General features: G+C 40.5%; 1 protein-coding gene across 5 annotated transcripts in view; it reads right to left on the bottom strand.

The window, feature by feature from the left end:
• Positions 1 to 16900, bottom strand: part of EFHC2 (EF-hand domain containing 2) — a 248550-nt gene that overhangs the window by 119496 nt on the left and 112154 nt on the right. For all 5 annotated transcript variants that reach the window (XM_025275981.2, XM_006075332.3, XM_044936622.1 and 2 more), the window contains 4 exons: positions 14861 to 15112; positions 12335 to 12448; positions 11810 to 11948; positions 5073 to 5238 (listed from right to left, as the gene is read on the bottom strand). In XM_025275981.2, coding sequence (XP_025131766.2) covers positions 5073 to 5238; positions 11810 to 11948; positions 12335 to 12448; positions 14861 to 15112 — 671 coding nt within the window. The remainder of the gene's footprint in view (positions 1 to 5072; positions 5239 to 11809; positions 11949 to 12334; positions 12449 to 14860; positions 15113 to 16900) is intronic.

A 16900-nucleotide genomic window follows, 5' to 3' on the forward strand; every position in this document is an offset into this window, starting at 1 on the left:
AATGGCATCTCATGCCATTGAATTTGATCAAATTCAGGGTGATGCCTTGTTGTTTTCCTTCTCCTGCTCTTACTCCATGTTCTCTTTATCTTTTTTCTCCACAGGTTCTCCTGATCCATTATTCCCCTCACGTAGGACTTCAGTGTTTAGCCTACATCCTATTCAAGCATCTGCAACATTTTCCCACCCCTCTTCCTCTTCCTACCACGACTTCTTTCTCCAGGGCTCCATTTCCTACAGAAGCAAAAAGTAGCAATGAGCAGTACCACATTTATACACATGACTCAGGGGCAGATTTTTCCTCACATATATTAGGAACACTTCTGAAAGTCCTTCTTTTGAAATCATATTCCACCACATGAGCAATCTGTGGTTACTGAACTCAACCAAGCCTCTTAAATTAAAATCAATTAACATTCTATAAAAGTTATAAATCACGGAAGCCACTACAGTCTATGGGCCAAATACAGCCAGTCACCTGTTTCTATATGGCCTGTGAGCTAAGAATGGTTTTTACGTTTTTAAATGGTTGAAAATACTCAAAGAATAATACTTTGTGATATGTAAAAGCTATATGATATTCAAATGTCAGTGTCCATCAGTTCAGTTCAGTTCACTCAGTTGTGTCCGACTCCTTATGACCCCATGAACCGCAGCACGCCAGGCCTCCCTGTCCATCACCAACTCCCGGAGTTCACCCAAACCCATGTCCATCGAGTTGGTGATGCCATCCAACCATCTCATCCTCTGTTGTCCCCTTCTCCTCCTGCCCTCAATCTTTCCTAGCATCAGGGTCTTTTCCAATGAGTCAACACTTCGCCTCAGGTGGCCAAAATATTGGAGTTTCAGCTTCAGCATAAGTCCTTCCAATGAACATCCAGGACTGATCTCCTTTAGGATGGACTGGCTGGATCTCAATTCTTCGGCACTCAGCCTTCTTCACAGTCCAACTCTCACATCCATACATGACCACTGGAAAAACCATAGCTTTGACTAGCCAGACCTTTGTTGGCAAAGTAATGTCTCTGCTTTTTAATATGCTGTCTAGGTTGGTCATAACCTTCCTTCCAAGGAGTAAGAGTCTTTTAATCTCATGGCTGCAGTCACCATCTGCAGTGATTCTGGAGCCCAGAAAAATAAAGTCAGCCACTGTTTCCACTTTTTCCCCATCTATTTGCCATGAAGTGATGGGACCGGATGCCATGATCTTAGTTTTCTGAATGCTGAGTTTTAAGCCAATTTTTTCACTCCACTCTTACACTTTCATCAAGAGGCTCTTTAGTTCTTCTTCACCGGAACTTCACGTAAGGGTGGTGTCATCTGCATATCTGAGGTTATTGATATTTCTCCTGGCAATCTTGATTCCAGCTGGTGCTTCTTCCAGCCCAGCATTTCTCATGATGTACTCTGCATATAAGTTAAATAAGCAGGATGACAGTATATAGCCTTGACGTACTCCTTTTCCTATTTGGAACCAGTCTGTTGTTCCATGTCCAGTTCTAACTGTTGCTTCCTGACCTGCATATAGGTTTCTCAAGAGGCAGGTCAGGTGGTCTGGGATTCCCATCTCTTGAAGAATTTTCCACAGTTTATTGTGATCCACACAGTCAAAGGCTTTGGCATAGTCAATAAAGCAAAAATAGATGTTTTTCTGGAACTCTCTTGCTTTTTCAATGATCCAGCGGATGTTGGCAGTTTGATCTCTGGTTCCTCTGCCTTTTCTAAAACCAGCTCAAACATCTGAAATTTCACGGTTCACGTATTGCTGAAGCCTGGCTTGGAAAATTTTAAGCATTACTTTACTAGCGTGTGAGATGAGTGCAATTGTGTGGTAGTTTGAGCATTGCTTTCTTTGGGACTGGAATGAAAACTGACCTTTTCCAGTCCTGTGGCCACTGCTGAGTTTTCCAAATTTGCTGGCATAGTGAGTGTAGCACTTTCACAGTGTCATCTTTCAGGATTTGAAATAGCTCAACTGGAATTCCATCACCTCTACTAGCTTTGCTCGTAGTGATGCTTCCTAAGGCCCACTTGACTTTGCATTCCAGGATGTCTGGCTCTAGGTCAGTGATCACACCATCATGATTATCTGGGTTGTGAAGATCTTTTTTGTACAGTTCTTCTGTGTTTTCTTGCCACCTCTACTTAATATCTTCTGCTTCTGTTAGATCCATACCATTTCTGTCCTTTATTGTGCCCATCTTTGCATGAAACGTTCCCTTGGTATCTCTAATTTTCTTGAAAAGATCTCTACTCTTTCCCCTTCTGTTGTTTTCCTCTATTTCTTTGCATTGATCACTGAGGAAGGCTTTCTTATCTCTCCTTGCTATTCTTTGGAACTCTGCATTCAAATGAGTATATCTTTCCTTTTATCCTTTGCTTTTCACTTCCCTTCTTTTCTCAGCTATTTGTAAGGCCTCCCCAGACAGCCATTTTGCTTTTTTGCATTTCTTTTTCTTGGGGATGGTCTTGATTCCTGTCTCCTGTACAATGTCACGAACCTCCATCCATAGTCTATCAGATCTAGTCCCTTAAATCTATTTCTCACTTCCACTGTATAGTCATAAGGGATTTGATTTAGGGCATACCTGAATGGTCTAGTGGTTTTCTCCACTTTCTTCAATTTCAGTCTGAATTTGGCAATAAGGAGTTCATGATGTGAGCCACAGTCAGCTCCCAGTCTTGTTTTTGCTGACTGTATACAGCCTCTCCATCTTTGGCTGCAAAGAATATAACCAATCTGATTTCAGTGTCGACCATCTGGTGATGTCCATGTGTACAGTTTTCTCTTGTGTTGTTGCAAGAGGGTGTTTGCTATGACCAGTGCGTTCTCTTGGCAAACTCTATTAGCCTTTGCCCTGCTTCATTCTGTACTCCAAGGCCAAATTTGCCTGTTACTCCAGGTGTTTCTTGACTTACCACTTTTGCATTCCAGTCCCCTATAATGAAAAGGACATCTTTTTGGGTGTTAGTTCTAGAAAGTCTTGTAGGTCTTCATAGAACTGTTCAACTTCAGCTTCTTCAGTGTTACTGGTCGGGGCATAGACTTGGATTACCGTGATATTGAAAGGTTCGCCTTGGAAACGAACAGAGATCATTCTGTTACTTTTGAGATTGCATCCAAGTACTGCATTTCAGACTCTTATTGACTATGATGGCTACTCTATTTCTTCTAAGGGATTCCTGCCCACAGTAGTAGATATAATGGTCATCTGAGTTAAATTCACCCATTCCAGTCCATCTTAGTTCACTGATTCCTAGAATGTCGATGTTCACTCTTGTTATCTCCTGTTTGACCACTTCCAATTTGCCTTGATTCATGGACTTAACATTCCAGGTTCCTATGCACCAGTCCTGTTCACAACTGGGTGTTGTTTTTGCTTTGGCTCCATCCCTTCATTCTTCCTGGAGTTATTTCTCCACTGATCTCCAGTAGCATTTTGGGTACCTACCGACCTGGGGAGTTCATCTCTCAGTGTCCTATTTTTTGCCTTTTTATACTGTTCATGGGGTTCTAAGTGTCCATAAACAGTTTTATTGGAATGTAGTCACACATTTGTTTATGGATTGTCTATGGCTGTTTTCATGCTACAAGGACAGAGCTAAGCAACTGTGACAGAGGCAGTATGGTCCACAAAGCAGAAAATATTCGTATCTGACCTTTTAAGAAAAAGTCTGATGACCCTTACTCTACACCATCTCCTAGGAATCATCTTGAGGAGATAGATATATATGGAAAGGCAATATAGATTGGGGATAATATGGCTTTAGGGGCTTCCAGATGACACATTAAAATAACCACTCAATGTGAAGATGTGGGGAACAGAGAACCCTTGTGCACTGTTGATGGGAATGTAAATTGGTGCAGCCGCTGTGGAAAACAGTAGCATGGAGGCACCTCAAAAAATTAAAAACAGAACTACCATATGACAGTAATTCTACTTTTGGATATATATATATACAAAGGAAACAAAATCACTGTCCCCAAAAGATATCTGCACCCCCATGTTCAATGCAGTATTATTTGCAATAGCTAACACAGGGAAACAACACAAGTGTCCACTAACAGGTATACGGATAAAGTCTAAAAAAATACATACATACATACCACACATACATGGGGCTTCCCAGGTGGCATAGTGGCAAAGAATCTGCCTGCCAATACAGGAGATGTAAGAGACACAAGTCCGATCCCTGGTCAGGAAAATCCCCTGGAGTTGGAAATGGCAACCCACTCCAGTTCTTGCCTGGGAAATCCCATGGACAGAGGAGACTGGAGTGCTACAGTGCATGGGGTCGTAAACAGGCGAAACTGAGGACACAGTGTATGTGCATGTGTACACACACACACACATAAACACACACACACAGTGGAATATTATTCAATCGTCAAAAAGAAGGAAATCCTGCCATTTGCAATAGCATGAATGGACCTTGAGGGCATTATGCTAAGTAAAATAAGTCAATAGAAAGACAAATACTACATGATCTCACTTATATGTAGAATCTAAAAAAACAAACTCTTAGAAACAGGGATCAGACTGGTGACTGCCAGAGTTAGGGGGGTGGGTAGTGGATGGGATAATTGAGTGAAGGTGATCAAAAGGAACTACTTTTCTGCTATAAGACAAATAAGTTCTGGGGACATAACATACAGCATGATGACGACAGTAAATAATAATGTATATTTGAAAGTAAGAGAGTAGAGCTTAAAAATTCTCATCACAAGAAAAAAAATTTGAACTGTGAGGTAATGGATGTGAACTAATCTTCTTGTGGTGATCATTTTTCAATACATACATATATCCAATCATTATGTTGCATATCTTAAACTTACGCCATGTTTTATGTCAATTATTTCTCAAAAAACCTGGGGAAAAAAGTAAATAAAATAGCCACTGATGTAAGAATCTGTTAATACTTACATATTAATCACCTTCATTAAAGTTATAACAACATGTCCCTGGACTTGAAATCAGATAAATTGTCATCTGTTTTGTCATGAGGACAATATTACAAACCCCACATACATTTGGGAAAAATCAGATTAAAATAACAGTTCCCTATAGCACCTGTCAAATTCAATGAACTTCTTGAAGTTCCTCTGATGAGATGTGGGCATAAGGCCTATGCAGGAGCGAAGAGAATCCTCTTCAGAACCGAAGCCGGTATAAGGTGGAATTTTCCTTTCTATTTTTGGAGGAGATGGGGCCTTGCATGGAATCGAGGTAAAGTTCTCTAAAACAAAACAAAGGCAGATGAAACATCAATATTTTTTTTGCCCTGATTATGGATGTTTTGAAAGGTTTGTTATGTTTTCAAGATGAACATGGAGATCTTTGTAGACTATTTTAAACTCTTTCAAACAAAACACACCAAAATCCTGAGAGGGTAGGTTTCAAACATGTTTACAAAAACCACAGAACTCACTCAATAATCGCCATTGGTTCAAAAGAAAAAAAAAAGAGAGAGAGAGAGAGACTGAGTGTGTCAAATAAGTAAACATTTATCTTTTGTCATCACATCCCCATTTCAGAATATTTTTGTTCTTCCTTGATTTTTCCAATGATATGAAAATTCAAGTTTGAAACTTCATGCTACCCGTTCCATATTTTAACCTGTAATGCAGCCCTCTCCTATCTTTAGTCAACACTCACTAATTAAATTCCTTTCCAAATAGGACTGACTCCTGGCTGTTTTGCCTTTACCTTCCCCATCTGATGTCTCTTCCTCCTAAGCCCACATTTTAAGCCCTCTCCCTTTCCTCTAGCTCAGCTCCAGGCCATGATACTTCACTACCTAGATCAAAAACAAAAACAACATTTCTTCTCACCAACAACCCCTCCAGGTTGCCTCTATTACTGCCCAAGAAAAGATTGCAATTGTACTGAAATGTGATACTGCAAAAATTAATAAATAAAACACAAATCAAACTAACACAACTTTTAAAACCACCACTGCCAAAGGGAGTGGTAAGTGGTAAATATGGTTGACCTTCTTAATTCATTTATCATCTGTGATGAAGGAGAGATGAAGAGACAGGTGGAGACATATTTGTAATAGCCTGGGAGCTGTTAGGTACTCATTCATGAGGCTGTACCACCTCTGAGAAGCAAGTATGCCCTCTGAAGTAGATGACACGTTGACTCAATAGATCCCAATCACCAGTGTTAGCACACCACAAATGGCAAAGATGATGTCTGGATCTTTCTTAAAGCAAAAGAAAGCAAAGCAACCAAACAACCCATGGAATCTCATTTCTACCTCTTCCCCAAAGTTGACCATCCCATAGGTGTTTCCATTAGAGCCTGAAAGGAGTCTCACGTAAGAAAAGATTTCCTTTTCCATTGCCAAAGTTCTAACAGAAGGAAGAGAACAGATTTAGTACATACCTCTCTAATTGAAAATGTGCACCAATGTGTCATCCAAGGCAGCCTACCTCTTAACATGGAGGGACAGTTTCTTTTTTTTTTTTTACTGATTGATCAAAAGCCTAAGGGGCTATTTCTAACTCTGATTTGAAAACATTTTCAACGTTCACATTTCCTTAGACTTCCTAACAGCCTTTGTGTGGAACCTCCTCAAGCATAATCCCCAAAAGAGTATTGTTCCACCCTGACAGAAATTGCTCACAGAAGACATACTAGCAAAGAGAATGCCATCAGATATTTCTCACTGACTTAGTGAAAGGAGGCGGCCACACTGCAGGTATGGAAATGACTGGTGAGCCTCTCCTATTGCTATTTTAGTGGCAATTAAAGAGAAGCCTTGGTAATAAAGAGGCAAGTTTAAATATTGGAATTCGTCAGAATTACAGCAGACCCTATCATTCCTAATTGTAACATGAAACACACCACTAACTGGTACCTTCATTTTTAGGAAAAGGACCATAGGGGATGGCAGGAAGAACTGTATGTGATTATTAGAAAATTCAGGCATGATTGGTTTCTTCCAACAGGGGACATATGCCTCCAACTCTATATAATAATCTAAACAGCCTAACCAAAAGAGGACACACACTGAATCTCAAATTAAGAATGCATTCTACATCTCCCCCCAAAATTACAGGTTTTATAACACACTGTTGTTTTCTCAACTACATCATTTTTGCAACAGATTTAAGTAACAAAAGAATCAATTTAGAGCTTTCCTCTGCACCCACAGTGCCATCTAGTGTATAAATGCCGAGAACTGTTCCATTCCACCATGTCTGACTTTTTCAACAATACAGTCTTTCTGGATACTGTGACTCAAGATTCCATTTTTTATGGGTTAATTGTGTATATTCACAAAGGTTTGGAATTGTGCCTGGATAAATTTCTGTCTTTGGTTTTCCATTGTTCCACCATCCTGCATGTTTTAGGTGTTAAAAAATATTTGATGAAAAAGTATATATTTTTTTTTTTTACAAAGCATCTTCCCAAATATCTTCTTTTTAAAAAAATTTTATTGGAAGATAATTGCTTTACAATATTGTGCAGGTTTCTGCCATATATCAGCATGAATCAGCCACAGGTCCCAAATATCTTCTTATACTTACATTCTAATAGATCCTAAAACACATCTGCCTTTCAAATAGTCTGATGCTTCTAATTCCGAGAGCTTGTAAAAACATATATATTGACTGTCCATTCACAATTGACTAGATTCCAACAAATTTACATAGAGGGGACAGACTCTTTTTTAAAGAATGTATCTTAATGCTCCCTCACAGTGGTTTACTATTCATCATCTCATTTGGAAATGATTCTGAGAAAAGCCTTCAATTACCTCGATAGTCACCTCTGATTTGCTAGTAACCGAGATTTGGACCAGGTTTTGGGAGGCCTGAAGCTTATTATTTGGGAGAACCTCTGTAAGACCAAAAAATGTCAAATAATTGAGACAAAATTAGGCCCAGGACCTTGGAATGGGGCCCCTGCAAAGAAAAGAACCCTAAAGCTTAAGCTTCATTATTTTTGAGGTTGAATCCACCTCTGCTTGCACCCCATATGCAGGTCAAATGACTTCAGTGGGATGGTCACTTTGGGGTCAAATAATCACATAATTTTCTAGCTCTAACTAGAAAACCGTTAGAAATCATCTAATTCTCAACCTTCTTCACTGCATACAAGAGGTTTAAAAAAAAAAAAGCAAAATTGTTAGGTCCATCAAAGCCATGTGGTGAGACTAGAAGCAAATTCTACCTCTGCTGTTGCATCTTGGGATGGCTCATTTGTTCAAATGATCTTTAGACTCTCATCTTAGATGCTCTGCTGTTTCTAACACCAAGAGTTCAAAGATGGCTATAAATAACTCCACAAAATTAAATATGCTTTAAGTTTTTTTGCTTATCCTTAATGGCTTCCCTGGTGGCTCAGATGGTAAAGAATCTGCCTGCAATGCAGGAGAACCAAGTTTGATCCCTGGGTCAGGAAGATCCCCTGGAAAAGGGAATGGCTACCCACTCCAGTGTTCTTGCCTGGAGAATCCCATGGACAGAGGAGTCTGGCAGGCTACAGTCTATGGGGTCGCAAGAGTCGGACATGACTGAGCTACTAAGCATGCGCATGCACACACAAACACACACACACACACACACACACTAGTTTGGTTGTCCCAACCACTAAGAATTGATTGTAACAAAGTCCTCTTATGGACAAAAAAATAATAACCCAAGGCAGGAATTCTAGGTAAGAACAGTTTACATTCAAATCCATGTCCCTTCAGTGAAAGAAACACCTGCTAGAGCCCCTGGAGCCTCTTCCAACCTTCACGCTACAGGAAAGTCCAACAGGCCTCCATCTGCCAGTCCGTGTTCATGCACACGAAGTAAGGAGGGAGTAACATGCTCCTGCCCGGCAGGCTAGCCAGGGCCAGCGGGATAGCCAAGCTGCCTAGTGGGGCAGTCACACTGGACTGTTTTGTGGAGGAAGTTGCCTTCTGTTTAGAATCCTGAAACGCACAAAAGAATCTCATCTTTTTAGGAGTCCAGATGGGGTTTAACACAGGGGTTTTACATATATATCTCTTGGGATTCTGTCAAGCCCTCTGCTTCTACATAATAGAAAGCTTTCTCATGTGCCTTTCTTGGGACTGTGGCCAACTTCACCTCTTGGTCCGTCTGCCATTTTTTCTCCTCCCAAATATGCTGGGGGTGGCAATAGGTAAAAGAAGGTACTGAGGCACCCAGGCTGTATACTGCATTAGAAATCTCCCCCTGGCTTCCTCTTAGGGAGGGCCCTAGCTGTGTCATTGGCAGTTGTCAGCTTCTTCCTGTAGCGCTGCAGAGTGGTGACACCAGGTTTCTACTGACCACGATTATTGGCAAGGAGGGAAATGTGACCACAATTATTGCCAGAACTCTGTCCTGGTTTGGGGTTCAAGAATACCAAAATATAATGTATAAAATGTGGTTAGTCTTATGAATTTTTAGAGCCAGATGAGTTATTAAAAAAATGTAAATGTGCAAAAAAACTGCATCTAAGTAACATTAAGTCTATTAATTTAATGTTACCAAAAAGTCAGGAAAAGCAAATGCAAAGATAATCAGAGAATACTGATTCACTCCCCTCCTCCCTGAATCATGGATATAATTTCTAGTCATTAGTTACATTAAGTATACTGTTGTTACTCAAGAAATGTTGTGTAATAATGGTGTCTATTAAACGGGATATTTTAACATATCTTAGGAGAAATATAAAAAGTCAGCATGACTATAAAATGCATCATAACTTTGCATTTGCATAATTTTCTCTTTAAAGACATAATGCTCATGTTATATGAGCTTTAAAGGCACAAATGACTTTTTAAAATATAATACAGTAAGTCTCTAGAGAGAGCAAAAGTAAGCAGGAAGAAATTAGGCACTAGGACTCAACTGAAACTGACCACAGGACATTTGAAGTTGATGCATCTGGTGAAGATGGCTAGATCCGGAGCACACTGGTAGATTTCCTCTGCCTCTCAAAGTTCCCTGTAAACCCATTAAGAGACTAACAATGTACTGGGTCTCCCAGCACTATGTTCATTTCCCCAAATACAAACTTTATATTCTCAAAATCAAGCTAACAAACATCAACTGAATGTTCAACTTAACATTTAAGGGATCATATGACCTCACCACATCCTTTGTATTAAGGTAATCTTTCAGTGGGCTTCCCAGGTGGAACAGAGGTAAAGAATCCACCTGCCATGCAGGAGATGCAAGAGACACAGGTTTGATCCCTGGGTCAGGAAGATCCCCTGGAGTAGGAAATGGCAACACCCTCTGGTATTCTTGCCTGGGAAATCCCGTGGACAGAGGAGCCTGGTGGGCTACAGTCCATGGATTCCAATTCTACAAAGAATCGGACATGACTGAGCAGGCACACATACAATCTTTCAGTAGGACATAGGTAAATGTCTTCAGTGACTCATTCTTTTTTTATCAATTTTCAACTCTACACTGAAGACTTGTCAACTCTGAACAGGTACTTACATTTATTAAAAATCAAATTATCCTTCCCAACTATCTAAGGGTCACTAGCAGCTTCTCTATGGCAGCCACTACCTGCACATTCCTGGCTCCTTCTTGTCCTCAGTACCCAAAACAAATATGCCCAACTGTGTCCACCAACAGGACTAATTTTAGAAAATAATATAAGAAGAGGCCACCAATTTGGCCCCATTTTGACTAATCTGGCATGCAGATGCAGTGGAAGAAATTCCCATAGTGAACCAAAGAGAGAAATTGAAAGTCTTTTATATTCCAACCCCTTTGTGTGCTGTGTGTCTTCTTACATAATATAATGATTCCCATGAGGCCAGGAATACTACACAGTGGGGACATCAAGACACATAAGGTGGGCCTCGTGTCATCCTAGAGACAAAGCACCCTGTCTTTTAGGAAAAGCTGTGGTTGTTTCTGGCTTCCATCTCATGGCTCAGGGAAGTGAGCTCATATGAATACTCCAATGTTCAGAAAGGAGTAAGCAACCCCCAACTGAGCTCCAACGCCAATCTGGGAGGTTGGCAACTCCTATCACCCCCATTTAGCCAAGCACCAGCAGGTACCTGAACCCTGGGGTAGAAGGCCTGGGAAGGGGGTAGGGCTGGCCTGCAGGTTTAACAAATGGAGGGGCTTGTTTTTCAGGTTTCATCTCAGATCTTCCCCCTGCTTCTGTGACAGTTATAACACCATGTAACATGCAGTAGATCTCTGCTCCCCTTCCAGCCTAGAAACTCCTTACACAACTCTGCATCTCCTGTGTCCACTGCAATGACCTACATCTAGTGGGTGCTTAATAAGTCACTGGCTTCCATTATGAACTGAACTAACCTGATCTGAATGGAATGAAGAGCTAAGAAGAGAGAAGCTGGCAGCCTGGCTGTGCCTCACCAGGAAAGGTAGAGCAGATGGGCACAATTTGCTAGAGAACAAAAATCAGTATAGCCTCTGTGGTAAGCAAGGATTCAGCGGAAAGAAAAGTCTTTGCATTTCCATTTCAACTGCTTGACCACAGCAGTGAGGCAGGGGACTACATGGGAAAACGGCAGCCTTTGGCATCAGGCAGACAAGTTTAAGTTTTTGGCTCACTCTTTACTTGCTGCATGCATGACCTTCATCCAGGAAACCCCTTGTAAGCCACAGTCTCTTCACCTCTAAAATGAGGATGATATTAGGGGAATAAATAAGACAACAAATGCCTGGCAGTTAGCAAATGCTCAATAAATGGTAGCAGCTATTAGAAGCTTAGAATTTGAAACTCAAAAGTCAGCTCAATCTTAACTAGGGAACAAAGACTCCAAGTTTAAATATTATTTTCTAATTGACAGATGTATCACTTACCAATTCCATATTTAGTCCTATAATAAGTTTTCGTGAAATCATCACAGTCACAAAGGAGCACTTTCCTTCCCCACACATTGATGGTGGTTCCTATGGATAGGTCAGTATCTTTGTAAAACTCTTGGTCTAATTTTCCTAGCTAATAAAAACAAAGGAACATGATGTTGGCACCACAGACCCACCAAAGATCTTGGCATCCCCCCTCTCAAAGGAAAAAGGAAATTTTAAAAAATCCATTACATCACTTATAACCAAATTTTTTAAATCAAATCAAAAGACAACCACTCAAAATCAACATTTTAAAACACTCTTTTAGCAAGGTAGTGCTACCAAATGGCAATGCAATGCATATATTTATATGTACACTTAAGCATGTTTATTATTGATAAATGCAACAGTGCAACACATACATTTATATAGTCATCAATGTCGTTCACAACCAGTCTCCCAGAAGAATACGCAACTCAGCCCACATTCCAGGTTTCAGAGAAGCCATACTGGTAACAGTAATAAAACATGACTTACCTCATATTTATCCAACAGGTAGCCATACACTCGGGTCTCTGTGTAGCCACCATACACACTGAGAACTGTCCGGTCTGTTAACTGGCCTGGTTGATAGACTCCAGGGGGGCCATACTAGAAGATATAAATCAAATCAAGATGTGGTAGGTGGACTCTCAACATAAACATGCTCCTGGTGAGGAGCTCAAGTGGCAAGTGATATCATCTGGTTCTCCTCTATCATCCCGAGGAAGACAGGACACAGACTCCAGCCACCTTTCCCCCATGTTTCCCCACCCTCTGCGGGTCGGTCTACACTCCCCTCATCCTTCAAGGACCTGACGAAGCCCCATCTTTTCCATCTGACCTCTCCCATCCTGCTGGCCACTGCCCAATCCAAACTTCTATAGCACCCACCTCAGGGTTAAACTTGTCATTGCTCTCTAACTGCTTCATCAGCAGTCATCTTTTCACTAAACAACAAGATACCCTGATGGAGAAACCCTGCCTTGCTTTCTTGACTGGCTCAGCACCCTGCCTGACCCTGACCAAGGAGGCATTTTTCTGGCTGAGAGAGGCAGTGTGGTGAGGTAGTATGAACAGTGAAGTACGGTCAGCCTCTCACACAAACTGTGACCGGGAGCAAGCCAGGGAGGACACCCTTCAGTTTCACCCATGCTGGAGGTGGTCAGGCAGGAAATATCTGAACTTATGGAAACTGATACTAATTGGTTTATCTCAGCTGAGAAATCAGAATCATCCCTGATATGTGTGACATAAACTAAAAGTTAAAATGTGTGAATTTATGAGGTGTGGGGTGCAAGTAAGGCACGTTACAGAGGGAAAAAACAACACATTTTTTGATGCAAACTCTCTCATTGCCACTTCTTAGCTATAGGACATGGGGCCAGACATTTATCCTCTCAGAACTTCAGTAGCAACAGTATTTACTCCTTGCTTTCTCAAAGGATGTGGCATCAAGAGAATACCCATTGCTCTTGGATCTTTCCGCCACGAGAATGAAAACACCATACAGCAGGAATTAACCCATTTTCTATCTCATGGTAACCTCAGAGCCAGCACACAGCTGACACTTACTAAATATTTGTTGAATGAATGAATAAATGAAGCAATTGATGTCAAGGAACACTGCAAATGTCAGGTATGTCATTATTATTTTATATTTAGCCTATTTTTCAAAGCCATTCTAAAAACAGGCTTCCCTGGCTCCTCCTGGCCACCTGCTATGCATATGCCTGGAGTTTGCTCTGGGACAAACCCAGTCCCAGCCCCAAGAAGCTACATAGCAGGACTTCTGGTGGGAGACTCTTGAGAATCTGGAAGAGTCTCTTGTGATAAACAAATAACCAGTGGTTGTACGCATCAGAAATGAGTGTTACAGTAATCTTTTCAGTAGCACTAAGAAGTAAGTTTAAAAATACATGATCCAAATAAATAAAGAAATAAAACATAACAGAGAACTGTGAATAAGCCATGATGTTTTCATGTGCCTTATAGTTAGGTGTTCATAGGTCTTTGCATGCATCCGTGCTAAACTGCTTCATTCGTGTCTGACTCTTTGTGAACCCATGGGCTATAGCCCCCCAGGCTCCTCTGTCCATGAGGATTCTCCAGGCAAGAATACTGGAGTGGGTTGTCATGCCCTCCTCCAGGGGATCTTCATGATCCAGGGATTGAACCCAGGTCTCCTATCATCTCTGGTATCGGCAGGCGGGTTCTTTACCAATAATACCACCTGGGAAGCTCTTATAGATCCTTATATAGTGCTTTTTACTATATTATCTCATTCAGTCTTTACAGTTACCTCAGGAGGGAAGCCTAGTTAAAAGCATTTTAGAGATAGGGAAATATGCTCAGAGAGGTTAATGACTGGCCTAAGGTCACAGAGCTATTAAGCGACAGATCTACAATTCTAACCCAGGTCTTCTGTCTATGTGCTGTTTCCGCTGCACCCAGGTTACATTAGCTCTCAAGCAGCCATGAACATGTGTAGAAATCATTTGGACAACTCTTTTTTAACAGTAAAGGTGCTAAAGCTATTACTGTTGCTAGCCAGTGGCTAGTTGGTGACTACTTCTGCAAGTGGCTACTCACAGAAGAGTCACTCCTCTGTGTGTGTGTGTGTGTGTGTTCACAGCCCAGACCAATACAATGGGATCTCCCCAGTAGGCTACAAAGGCCAAAGGCTATTGCTCTTCCCAAGGCCATGAGCAATTCTTTTACTCGAGAGTCATTTACTTTCATAAGATTCACGGTAAACTCAATGACATAGGTAGCTCTCTTGCATTTGACTTTTTCCCTTTACATGCCTTAAGCCCTGAATCTTCCAGTTCCAATTTGTCATATCCTCTGTATTACTTTCATAGATGTATATTAATAGAGGGCACAAAGTGCAAATTTTCTAAACACCAGCACTAATACATAGTAACTTGTCACCAACAGTCATAACACGCGACATTCCAGACAGTGACTAGAGTCTTCAGCCCACAAGCAAACTCGGAAAGCAGTCCCGTGTCTACTGCTCACCTTAGGTAGCTTTCTCCTCTGGAGAAACAATGACATAGCATCTCTTCCTGAGTTATGTGGCAAGACTTCTTTGATCTCGACGGTATCATCAGACAGAAAGTAATGCAGGATAAGTTCTCTACGATCCCCAAACGCTGAGCCTGAGTCGTCCCACACGCAGAAAAAACGCAAGACCTTCCTATCATACTCGAGGAACTGTTTCAGAGTGTCAAAGGGCTCATAGGGACGTATGGGCTCCATGCAGTCTAGCTTCTGTCAGTGGAGAAAAGGTTAATGATAGTGGAAGTCTTTCCATAATTGCTTCTGGGATGCAAGCAGTCAAAAAACATAGAGGTATCTTTTCCATAGACTATTCTGTGATATTTTTAAAAATCTCAACTAACAACATATATGATATACATATATAACTAGTTTCAACCTTAGAAATACAGACAATCAAGTATTAGGAAGCTTTTCATTAAACATTATTTTAACACACTAAAGTATACTTCTATAATGTTTTTGAAAACTGACTCTTCTCAGAGACTTAAAATTCTTGTTTGAGAGCAGACAAAACTAATATATGGTGACAGAAATCAGAATAGTTATTGCCTCTGGGTAGATGACTGATTGGAAAGGGGGGCAAGGGAACTCTCTGGGGTGATGGACATATTCTCTATCTTGATTTTTGTGCTGGTTATTAAACTGTATATACATTTTTCAAAATTGTCAACAGGTATGCTTAAGATTTGTACATCCAAGTCTATATTAATTATAATAACCAAAAAGTTATTTTTACTGAAAATTCATATCTGTTTATGCTTCTTACTCATCCACAGACTTTTGTGAAAGTAAAAAGAGAAGAAATATCTTCACAGTTTTATTTTGCTCAAAAGGTTTAGGTAGCAAAGATCTGAAAGGTCACGGAAACAGGAACAGAGCAAATGGAGAACTTCTCAATTTGCACAGGATTACTGTGCAGGCTCTGGCTTCCAACCCAGAAACCACTAGCTGGGCAGTTTTCTTGGCCCAATTCTTCTCTATCTGCAGTCTCAGTTTTGTCGTGGAGCGCAACCGCACTCCGCCTCCCCATTCTATCTAATGTAGCCTAATAGGGTGGCTAGATAAGGAAGGGCTCACTAGCAAGTGAGATGTAGTCCCACATTGGGTCATGTAGTCTTATTTGTAAATTCTCAAAATTTTGTGTCTGTCCAGGGAAGTCTAGGGGCAGACTCATCCCAAGACAGAGGAGACACGATGGCCCTCCAGAAGCTCTTGAGTCTTATCCTTGATATTTAAATGAAATTATGAGATCTCTACTTTCATTGATTATCTTTAACATTTAAATGAAATTATAAGATCTCTATTTTCACTGATAGAGAAAACTTTCTTTCGCATGATAAGGCCTCTAAGAAATCCATTATTGATTACATACCACAGGAGATCTTTTCAGTTCAAGTTAAATTGTTAAATTTTAACTTTACATTTCAAGGCAGCAAACACTGGAGAAGTAAATGAATTAAAGTCAATATAAAAGCCTCTTATTAAACTCCTAATTTTCCACAGACTTCTATATTTATTGAAGAGCTTTCTCCCTGAGGGAATAAATCCTAAAATGATTCTCTCAATCTGAAAGGAAATTATTTAAAACATTTCTTGGCTGTTCTTGGTATTTATTCTTGATTCCTGGAACAGAAGATTTTTTTCCTTATAAACCTATGAAATCATACATTGTTCCTATGTATTTCATATTATGCATCATCACTCACAATCACTATCATATAATACCAGCTGTTAGTGAATGAGTGTGGCCAGATGCAAAGGGTGATAAATCATATAGATCCATTTCTTTTGGTCTCTCTCTGCTGGTTCTAAAGACTTTGTATTTATCCAGACTCGTACTTCCAGGGCATTTAGAAAAACACAGAAATGAACCCAAACCATAAATCTCCTTGCATGCCAATACACAAAAGAATATTGCCACAAGGATTTCACCTTAGATATTCCAGGATCAACAATCTATATTTCTCAGGAGGGGTATATGTCTACAATATTAAAGGA

This window comes from Bubalus bubalis, chromosome X (genome assembly GCF_019923935.1).
Source record: "Bubalus bubalis isolate 160015118507 breed Murrah chromosome X, NDDB_SH_1, whole genome shotgun sequence".
Lineage (NCBI taxonomy): Eukaryota > Metazoa > Chordata > Mammalia > Artiodactyla > Bovidae > Bubalus > Bubalus bubalis.